General features: G+C 34.0%; 1 protein-coding gene across 3 annotated transcripts in view; it reads left to right on the top strand.

Moving 5' to 3' along the window:
- LOC143199189 (uncharacterized) overlaps nt 1–12,187 on the top strand; it is an 83,066-nt gene that overhangs the window by 61,198 nt on the left and 9,681 nt on the right. For 2 of the 3 annotated variants that reach the window (XR_013006373.1, XM_076409015.1), the window contains exon 3: nt 6,161–6,311. Coding sequence is in view for 2 of the 3 variants with exons in the window: in XM_076409015.1 (XP_076265130.1) it covers nt 6,161–6,310 (150 nt within the window). In the remaining variant the exon portion in view is untranslated. Of the gene's footprint in view, nt 1–6,160; nt 6,321–12,187 lie in introns of all 3 variants that reach the window. The other variant, XM_076409014.1, reaches the window with a different exon arrangement.

Here is a 12,187-nt window from a genome sequence, read left to right as displayed (position 1 = left end):
TCCTATTAATGATGTTTTGTTGACTCAAAATCTTCTGAACTTTAAAGAAATATATTAATCACAATTCAACAAGAGAATATATACAAATAACATCTTCATCGATGATATTCTATTTAAAGTAGACCTCGTTGGTTATTATACTTATTCCTGCCATTCTTCTTATGTCCCAAACCTATTAAAGGCCAAAAATTGCATCACACGGTCACAATGTTGTGTTATTGACAAAAAAGCACATATAAGTAATAATACATAATATAATACACAATAATATAATGCACGATAATATAATAATGAAGCAATGAAGCATTTGACCATTATTCTAGGTCAATTCTTTCAATTGTTAGTAGGATTTTCACCGTTAATTGATTCTTGCCGCTCATTATCCCAATGACTTCATGGAGGTTTTGAAAGATCACTTGTAGACTTTTTTTATTTACAGTGGATTCACAGAAATCAATATTTTATACCAGTTTTATAACAAAATTTAATATACATTTTTATTTTCGTTATTTATGTAACCGATAGCACTAAAAATCTATTACTGTTCAACAGTTTGAACGTCAGTTAATTTTATGAGCAAACATTCAACCATTCACCAGGTATATAGAATTGCAGACCTTATTGAAAAACCTACGAAGAGAAAAATGTTTTCTCAGTTATATTCTTGGACATTGCACAAGCCTTTGTTAAAGTCTAACATAAAAGACTTTCGTATAACTTCTATAAAAGGTTGCCGAAGATATACGTTGAACTCTTGAACAGAACAGAGATCCCCCAGCGAGGATAGTTAGAGTTAATTAAGAGGCTCACTCAACATTGGAAGAAATAAAACCAAGTGTATCGCAAGGCAGTGTTTTTAATCCTCTTCTTTACCTGTGACATACCACTAATAAAAAATGTTACCATAGCTACATTTACTGATAACAATGGGATACTTGCTTTAGAGACTATAACCAAGAAGTAACCAGAAAGCTGCAACGCGTAATAATGTAAATGAGTGGATATAGACATGAGCTATATAAATCAATGAGAGCAAATCAGTACATATTAAATTCACCTATAACCAAACTGTTCATACCCAAATAAATATTAATAATAATGCAAAGCATTGTTAGATGGAGCATATCAAAAAGAAAGGAATTCGAATTAAAATACAAATTATGTTTTATTTATTTATAAGAAAATCTAGATTATCTAGGGGATGTTCTGCAAGAAGTAACAAGTATTTCAGAATAAAGACCTTAGAGGTATTGTGCATGCAACCAGATACTACAGGAAGAACTATGATACAGGAAATTAAGAGATGCGCAACGAGACAAGCAAGTATACACTTCAATCCCATGCATACACCGAAATGTCGCAACTTTAGGACAACATTGAACTGGGACGTAAACTCAAGATAATCAAACCATAAAATCTTATGAAGTGGAGTGCATCAAATGATAAAAACACTGAAAAGTGCTACTAACGTTTATTTTATTTTACTAAATTTAAGTAAAGTCCAATGTATCCTCCTAGATAAGTATCAAGTTTTAACTCAGTAGGCAGAAACTGTAAGTTAGTCAACAATGATTAGTAATAATGTAATAATTATTATAGTAATAAGTATTAATAGATAGACCTAGATTAATAAAAAAAAACACCTCATGTAATAACAAGTAGAGCTAATGACACAACTTTGACATACATCTGGAAACATTAGTAGTGTCTTCTGTGGTTACTGGTTCTGAGTCTTCTATTGTAACAGTTCAATTGAAAAGTCCCCGGCCTGATACAGAGATGGCGCTACTAGAATTAAATTCAGATGTTTTTAGTTAGCCCTAACTCTCAGAAGATGTATATTTTGCCAATTTGATAGCTGTCGGAGCATTGGTTTGTGAATTATAGCATTTTCAGTGAAGCAACTGTTTGAAGCAAAACCTTTACCAAGGATTGGTATGCTAACTTTAGACGTTGTGAAATGAGCACTGGAGACAGTGAACGCAGTGGACGCCCAAAAGAGGTTGTTACCGTCGAAAACATTTAAATAATCCACAAAATTATTTTGAATGGCCGTAAATTGAAAGTAAATGAAATAGCACACATTCTAAAGATATCAACCGGATGTGTACATCATATCAGTCACGAATATTTGGGTATGAGAAAGCTCTGTGCAAAGTGGGTGCCGCGCGAGCTCACTTTTAATCAGAAACAACGACGAGTTGATGATTCGGAGCAGTGTTTAGATGATCAAGCGTAATAAATCCGAGTTTTTGCATCGATATGTGACAATGGATGAAACATGGCTCCATCATTTCACTCCGAAGTCCAATCGACAGTCATCCAAGTGGACTGCACACGATAAACCAGTTCCAAAGCGCGGGAAAACGCAACAGTCGGCTGGCAAGGTTATGGCGTCTATATTGGGATGCGCATGGAATAATTTTCATTGACTAGCTTGAAAAAGGAAGGACCATCAACAGCGACTATTACATAGTGTTATTGGACCATTTGAAGAAAGAGAAAGTGCTGCCTTCGCCAAGACAATGCACAGTGTCACAAGTTAGTGAAAACGATGGCAAAAATCCATGATTTAAGCTTCGAATTGCTTCCTCATCCACCATATTCTCCAGATCTGGCCCCAGCGACTATTTCCTGTTCTCAGATATCAATAGAGTGCCCGCTGAAAAGAAATTTCGTCGAATGAAGAGGCGACCGCCGAAACTGAGGCTCATTTTGAAGTAAAGGACAAATCGTACTACAAACATGGTATCGAAAAGTTGGAGGGTCACTATAATCAGTGTATCACCCTTGAAGGGAATTATGTTGAATAAAAAGAAACTAATTTTGCCAAAAAAATGTGTTTTACTATGGTAGGCCGGGGACTTTTCAATTGATCTGTTAAAGCCCTCAAAATTTATCTGTTCATTAGTTAAACAGATATTATAAAAACTAATCAATAGGAAATCAAGCTCTGAATCACGTTCTAACCAACAGCTATTGGTAATTTATTCACTATTTGTAATGTTGATATATTTTACATTTAAATAAATAAATTAAATTAATCGGTGTCCTTACGAAGAGATCGATTACAGCGAGTACCGAAGGCTAAGAATATTGACCACCCTGTAAACTTGCGTTAGTTAACATTTCGTGCATTCTTGAGGTGGATTTTCTCACGGGCACAACGACCATCCACGTCGGACTGTTCTCCGAAAAAACTGTCGGTTCGCCGTCCTACAGCCAATAAATATGAAACCTGAAAGCTAATATGAGCGGCGCCCCCGGCTGGCTCATTCCGAATACTATAATGTGTTCGTTTTATAGCTTTTCCGAAAGCAGCAAACCGTCAAGTGTGAATTTTAAAATTATCAGCCGCCAGGCTAGTTTTACGCCGCTCAAAACTACTCCTCGTAATCGTTGCATATTTTCCTACCGTTTTCCCGTACAAGAGTCTAATTCTTGAAGCGCCTGGCTCGCGACGTTGCCAGTTCTCGTAAATTATACGTATATTTGAAAAAAAAAATTAATTATATCTTACATTAAATATACTTGCAATCTTAATTTACAAATTAATTTTATTACTGTTCTGTTGTACTTAAATTAATATGCATACAAGGCGAGTGCGGGATTAATACAGCAGTATGTATTTCCAAAATTAAAGTAAAACTGATCTACTTAAGCTAAAGTTAACAATACACGTTCGCTCCAAACTTCTAGTTTCATGCGTGTTGTCCATTAGATGTATTTCTTCTACGTTGCTGTGATTTAGCAACCATATTGCAAGTTTTAAGGCGAAATCTTGGATCACTTTATGTAGCCATTTGATTTCGAGGTCATTGTGCAGGCCCTTCGTTGGCTACGTTGCGACAAGGATTAGTAGTTAATCGTAGAACGTTGTTTTGGATTACTAGTTGGTTTGATATTTTAGTGCTACCCCATAGGTCCAAATTGGCTTTATGATTACTATTACATATAAACCAAAGTCTTTAATTTTAGGTCAAGTTGAGAATATCTTCCGAGTAACCAGTATAGTTACTTGACTTTGAATCTAATCTGATCTGATTTTTGTCTAACATGATATTTCCAGTTTAACCTACTATCGAGATATATCATTCTGCTTGAGCAATCAGGAATCAGTCGAGTGATATATTTAGGATTTTGGCATTTCGCCTCAACGCAAAATTAACATGGACAGATTTGGAGCTATTAAGCTGTATATTCCAATCTCTAGTCTATTACCATGATAACTGTATTGCCTCAAATATTGCAGGTACTGTTTTTTTATACTAACTGAACGCATTGTCTAATATCCTGTCAGCTTCAATTACATTGTTCAACAATCAAAATTTAATTCATTCCCTTTCAAGATTCTCAGTTTCTTCTTTTGTCATTTTTGATCACGTTTACTCTTGCTTCAACACTTTCTCTCACTAGCGTCACTTTTACCTTCTACCTTTGGAATACATTGGTCTGCTTGCTGGATATCATTACGAGTCAATAAGTCTAAACTTTCCAGTTTATTACTAATATAACATTATTTTTTTCATTGCATTTTTTGGAAATTAAAATTATTTAATTCACTCTGTTTGTGAACTGTGAATGGGTGTATCATATTGCAGAAATGAATATTTGAAGAAGACGATTGTTGATTGTACAGACGATTGTATAACTATTTTAACAACTGATATAAAATAAGTCAATATGCACAATAAATCATTGAAAATTCGATCATTCAAAATTCGCATTATTTCTTTGAAAATCCGTTTTCGATGTCTAAGGCTTTGTTGTATCACTTTTTACCGTTTTTCAAACAGAATGTATGTTATGATAAAAAAATAAATCAATATGTCCAGAAAAAGTCAAAAATAAATTTTTTCCTTTATTTTTAGAACCCCATTTTCATTTCATTCAATGAATATTGCTCAAAATCTCAATAATTCGATTCAGTTTTATGAAGAAAATCATCACGTTTATAGATATTATCGGGCATAGTCGAAGAAAACCAACATATTCCATAGATGCTTGCTAAGAATGTATATATTTAATCATGTTTGTGTTAAGACTAAAGAAGAACTAAGAACTACCATTGTTAAATAATTGTTTTTTTCAATATGATAAGCTCTGCATTTGGAAGTATTTTCCTTTACTGTTCATAAGGTTATGATCTGTTCATATCATACTCAAACGTTTATTATTCGAAAGTTTTGTATTCATATGGAAGCTTTAGTTCAATTATAATGGTTCACAGTTGAGTTAAAATTTCGTAAGATTCTTTCGATGCGTATAATAAGAGCATTGGCACTGTATCATAAAAATCAATATGCTGAGAATTTTCTCAGGATTATTTTTACCATATTGAAACAGTTATTAAGCCTCGTCGGAAAAACCCGTCAAACCCCAATGTCAAAATCTCCTGAAGACTCCAAATTCATTAATTGATGTGATGAAAACATGATAATGATGATGGTTCCATGCTACCCGAGTACTGTATAATCGCCTTGACAGTTACACTGCCTTTTCCACGAACTTAACATACCTGATTGGCTCCCTACTGTTGATTAGCACATATATTTAATAGTTATGTGGCATGTGACATAAATTTCCACATTAATGTTGTTATTTTAGGCAATTAATTCGAGAAATTTGAGTGAAGCATATCAATTAATCGTATTTGGGAAGAATACCGAGAATGAAGAATTAGCATTGAAAATAATCTAATGGCGAAAAATCCATCACGTAAATTATAACGTGAAGCTATAAATTAAATTACTCTCGAAGAGCGATTAGAATGTGTTGTGTTACTTTATTTGGTTGATTTACATAGGCCTATCATATATACTCATTCATATTTAAAAGTTATTCGGGGCAGTGAGAAACACGTATCATATTTATCGTATTTAATTTATGCCCACTAATAACGCGCGAGGGTTGCCTCTTATATTTCGGGATTTTGGTAAACTAGTACTGCCATTAATTTCAGTTCTTCTATCGCAATTTTAACATTTATCAAGTAGTTTTCCAAGTGAATTGAAAAACATTTTCATTAATCTGTTATTTTATAGTAAGACTGACTTGAAAGGTTGGTTAAAAAGAGGAATTTGACTCGGACTTGATTAATTTTAGCCAATTTATAATATTTTCCTGCCTAATTCTCTACAAGTTTTTCTCATCTTTGCAGGAACCGTGTCGAAAACAACAATATTGGCTCGACGGCTGTCCATTCGTTGATCCCTCTTGGTATTTCTTCAGCATTTCGATGTCATGTACCAGCCAAACCATGCTCCATCGATCAGAAGAAGTTGGTATGAAGAGTTGGAAGTCGGAATGAGGTATGTCTGGTGAGTAGACTGGATGTAACAGAGCTTCCCATTCCCATTGCAATAGTATTAGACTACTTGACCGTAACCGTATAATGCAGATTTTTTCAATGAAGTGTTTTTAAAATTAATCTAGTGGTATTGTAATATTATGGGAAATTTTTAAGGATATTCTGGACATTTTAGCAAAATAATAGAGAAATATAAATAAATCCTTGCTAGGTATTCCGGATACATATCGATATAGTCAATTTGGAAGAAGAGGATTCAGCTTTTGTTTTGGGATTTTTTAAAATATTGATGTATGCAGACAGAGCTATCAGAAAATAAATATTTATAAATCAGAAGTAGTCTCGTATGGAATAATAACCAAATATCCATATGACCATGATGTTAAACTCAGATGGAAGCCATCAAATGTGAAGAATTTAAGATAAAGTACCCAAAATGTACTGATTATTGGGTTGATATTCAGTCCTATTATTATATAATAAAATTTTGCTTTACCATTAAGCCTTGAGATCGTTGTGGACTTATGATACTCAACGCTGGAGTTGTACCAGCCAAAGCAATAGAAATATTTTTGTAATAGAACGTATTGTTGGTGGTTTACGGTACATTCGTAACGACATTCTATGTTAGGACCTCAAGGTTGAAATTGTCGATAACGTTATCAAGGACTACGCCCAAAGACATGAACAGAGCAGAACAGATCTCCATCATCATATTAATGTTCATGATGTTCTCCTACATAATGATGATGTCAGAAGATTAAAGAGAATAGGACCATTTGATCTAGTTCAATGAAGTTGTAAGTAACACTTAGTGCGCCTTAAAGACAGTAAAAGTAAAAAAGAACGCCGAAAAAATATCGATATATCGACGTTCGTAACGACATTCTGCATAAGGACTTCAAGGTTGAAATTGTCGATAACGTTACTAAGGACTACGCCCAAAGACATGAACAGCGCAGAACAGATCTCCATCAGCATATTAATGTTCATGATGTTCTCCTACATAATGATGATGTCAGAAGATTAAAGAGAATAGGACCATTTGATCTAGTTCAATGAAGTTGTAAGTAACACTTAGTGCGCCATAAAGATAGTAAAAGTAAAAAAGAAAGCCGAAAAAATATCGATATATCGACGTTCGTAACGACATTCTGCATAAGGACTTCAAGGTTGAAATTGTCGATAACGTTATTAAGGATTACGCCCAAAGACATGAACAGAGCAGAACAGATCTCCATCAGCATATTAATGTTCATGATGTTCTCCTTCATAATGATGATCTCAGAAGATTAAAGAGAATAGGACCATTTGATCTAGTTCAATGAAGTTGTAAGTAACACTTAGTGCGCCATAAAGATAGTAAAGGTAAAAAAGAATGCCGAAAAAATATCGATATATCGACGTTCGTAACGACATTCTGCATAAGGACTTCAAGGTTGAAATTGTCGATAACGTTATTAAGGATTACGCCCAAAGACATGAACAGCGCAGAACAGATCTCCATCAGCACATCAATGTTCATGATGTTCTCCTACATAATGATGATGTAGTCAGAAAATTAAGGAGAATAGAACCATTTGATCTAGTTCATTGAAGTTCTAAGTAAGACCTAGTGCACCTTAAAAACAGTAAAAGTAAAAAGGATGCCGAAAAAATATCGATATAACGATATTTTTTTCAGCCTTAATTACTAATTTACTAATTTTTTACTTAAATTTAAGATAAATTGATGAATTTCGCTGTTATTGCAAAAAGAACTCGATATTCTTTTTTCCTCCGATATATCGATATTTTTTTACTCCGAAGTAGTATAGCACTTATATCAACTCAGTGGCAAGCAAGATAACTCATCTATTGCAAATATATCAAAACTGAGTCACAACCCTAATATTGTGTAATACGTTTTACTGATGCCAAATTTCGTTAGTCCAACGCCTTCCGCGAACAAAAGTGAGGTCACACGCGACGGCGCCGGACATTCATTCACTGATCGTTGATAATCATCAACAATTGTATCGGTGTCATCGTTCACTCGACACGAGATCGCGTATTACCACACTAAAAAGTTATCGGACACAAGGAAAGTACAAACACCGTCTTCGAAATAGCCCAACAGGAAATGGATACGATAAGTGCCCGATGACCCGATGAACTTATAAATGAATACGAAGATACGAGGTATCGACGCTGAACATATTTATATTAATACCCATCGGCGCCTCAAATATCTGAGCTGGGTTTTAGACTATTCGAAAAAAAAATTTTTGTCGCCACTCAAGCCTACATAAAACTGATACGAGGGTCACTATTTATATTTCGGGAATAGGAAAAAAAAACAAATAATTAAGCTGCGAATATATTTTTATTGTTTTTCAAAATACTAGCCACGATGATCGATACACTTTTGCAAACGCTTAAATCAATTTTCAAATCATTTATTCAATTCCCAATGAGGTATCTTCAAAACATGATTTTTGAACGCTTCAATAGCTTCTTCGGCTGATGAAAATCGTTTATTCTTCACGGGTGGGAACAAAAAGAAGCCATTGGGTGCCAAATCAGGGCTGTATGGCAGATGACCTATCAATTCGATGTTTTGAGTGCTCAAATAGTCGCTGGTTTGAGCCGACGTGTGATAGCTCGCATTGTCATGATCAAGAACAATCCGGCGTCTCTTGTTTGTTTTCCTTATTTCACCAAAGACTTCTGACAAGCAAATGGATTTATACCAATCAGAATTTACTGTTCTACCTAAAGGCACTGTTACAATATGCAATATGACTAGTTTTTCCGAAGAAATAGGCCACAACTTTTGTTGGACTTGGTTCATCTTGAAACACTCATACACTCGACTGCTGCTTACTTTCGGGCTCATACGAATATATCCATGATTCTTCGCCTGTCTCAATTTTATGGGCGTCTTTCGAAGCATCGCGATATAATTTCTTAAGCATTTCATTGCACCAATCGGCACGAGCCTTTTTTGAGCGATTGTCAAATTGTGTGGGATCCAACGAGAACATTCGCACAGCTGAGTGTTCATGTAAAATCGCATGTATGCTGGTGGAACTAATGCTTAGGAATGCCTCAATGTCACAATAGGTGACATGACGATCTCGCTTAATCATTTCGCACACAGAACACCTCGGGCAGCGAACTACCACCACGATTTAATTCACTAAACCAGCGATACACGGTGGTTTTTGATGGAGCTTCATCGCCAAAAGTTAAATTAAGTTGATTGATGCACTCTTGTTGTGATAATCCACGTCGAAAATCGTAAAAAATCATCGCATGAAATGTTCACGATTCAGTTCCATTTTTTGCCGAGACGAAACTTTCAACTAAATATAAAATAAAGAAATAGCGTGCGTGCGACAAAATGTTCTGAGTACGTATATCGTCAAAAATGTCAAACTTTACGATGGAACCGTCAGATGGACAACAGTGTTGCCAATTCCCGAAATATAAATAGTGACCCTCGTATATATTTATTTTTTCGCGTATCGTTCGCATTCAACTTTTGCCAGATTATGGAAGCCGTGAACTTTGTAACTAACGAACGGAATCATCAGAAATTTCGATAGTGTTTTTATTTACATCGTTATTTGTTCTTGAAACTATATCTCAATGATTGGACCATTTTCTGATTTGTCCGATTTGTGTTTCAATGTACCTTGTTTATCTGGACTTCCTTAGGTATAATTTTATTAATATTTCTTCTGCTACTATAACTTCTTGTATTTATGTACGATCTGTGCCAAAGTATTTTCGTTTCTTTCTAAGTCAATAAGTTTGGTCAAATTTAGTAGTGAAATCAATCTAATTTAGTAGATCTCTTACTCCCATCACTATTATAGTATATTTATTCGTTCAAACATGTATTTATACCGATATATCCAGAGAGAGCCATTAGAAAATAAATTTAAAAAGATCTTAAAGAAAAATATAAAAAATGGTATCCGCTCAAAATGTCTCCTGGTTTTTACCTTATTAACGGGAAAATATTAAAAGAACTTCTAAGAAAAGCACCAATTAAGATCGTCAACTTAATAAATGCTTCATAAGAGTACAATATATACCACTACTGTGGAAACTATCCGAAGTAATTATGATTAGTAAACCAGGAAAGTTACCTCATGAAACAACGCCATAAATTATTTTGAAAACTTCTATTGAAAGGGATGCAACCAATCACTGAGGAAAGGCATTATTATATTTTAAAGAAACAACATTCAACAAGAAGTATAATGTTTTCTATCACCGGAACAAAGAGTTAAAATTATGAAACAATTTATTTACACTCCCTACAAATTATTGGTGGTCATGCATGTTTTTTCCTCCTACTTTCTTCAGCTATGTTCCCAATATCTTCTTTTGGTATATCGAGTTATTCAGTTACCTTTTAATGAATATCTGTCAAACCACCAATATTTAACGTATTTATTTTAATTGCATTAAATATTTTACATAAAATTCAACTAGAGTATACTTCAGTATTCGGTAGGCGAACCTTCTGCAACATGTTTCAGCTGTACCAGTATTTCTTGCTCTTCTGATGTATACCCGTAAATCTCTTAACTTCGTCTTCAATAACAGAGAACTTGACTTTGCGATGTATCCCTTCATTTCAGATATATAAGGGTATCATTCAAAACTTCTATAGTTAACTATTAGTATCGTCTAACTTGGAAGAACTACATACTTGTTAAACAAAAACAACTTGTCTTAAATTAAAGGAAATGTATTGAGAATTGTAAGAGTAATAAAAAAGGTGTTATAATTGATAAGTATCAGGGTCGTAGTTATTTTAGTTTCGAATCAACATGATACAAATTAATTGAGAAATATTGCAAATGTCGCAGCTCTTCTATTTTGGATCATTGAAAATAATATACATTTTCAATGATTTTAGTGATATTTGATGAAGACATTATTCAATGTGAATATCTAACAAGATTCATTCACTTATTTACATCCATCTTATATCTCCTAAAATGTTCCGTTCAGTCCCCTCTGTTCACTTCTTCTGTTTGACGTTGAAATGTTCACATACTTCCCAATATTTTGAATCGGTGAATCAGTATCCTGTTAACTCATCAAATAACATGTTCGAAGCTTAATACTTGTACCTGAATATACCTCCTTTGAAATTAACTAAGGGTAATAGTGTTTTTCTTCATTTTTTGTTTTTTTGAAAAATATTCAGTGATTATTTACTTGATGAATACCTTATTCAGTATGATTTTTATTCATATATATAGTTAGCAAGATTCCATTCATTTGTTTACATTTATCTCGTTTCTCATGAGATGTTCAGTGCGGTTTCGTGATATTTAATGATAAATTACAGAATTTTGATTGAATGAAATGATAATGTGGTGAATCACAGTGAATATTGATAACGATCGTACATCAGCAGACTTCGGACATTTATGTGTGATAGTTAGGAACTATGTTTAAGCGCCTAATAAATTATTTATACCGGACAGTATGGGAGGTCGGAGGCGATATATTTTTTTACGAAATGATCCAAAACCAATGACAAAACCTTAACGTATCAAGTCTATATATAGGCGATGATGAAACAATATATATATTTCATTAAAGAGGCAAAAAGAGAGGGAGAAAAAATAAATATCGAGAACACGCGTCTCTTAGATAAAACAGCGTTGGCTCGCTACAGGAATCATTCGATTTGGCGCCTCGATATTGTACATTTTCACCAATAACACATATTTGAATGTTGTACCACTCTTCACGGGAACATAAAAGAGCGATGACGTCACCGTCGTGTTTGGTTCTGGCCATTTCTTGGAAAAATCATACGACAAAAATGTTCTAAGGTGTGTTACCACGTTACAAAACAATAGG

The sequence above is a fragment of the Rhynchophorus ferrugineus genome, unplaced genomic scaffold, assembly GCF_030347505.1.
Source record: "Rhynchophorus ferrugineus isolate W39M unplaced genomic scaffold, kcgeb_rfMv2 rfM6, whole genome shotgun sequence".
Taxonomy (NCBI): domain Eukaryota; kingdom Metazoa; phylum Arthropoda; class Insecta; order Coleoptera; family Curculionidae; genus Rhynchophorus; species Rhynchophorus ferrugineus.
The sequence above is the reverse complement of the archived record's forward strand: the minus strand, read 5'-3'. Positions and strand labels throughout refer to the sequence as shown.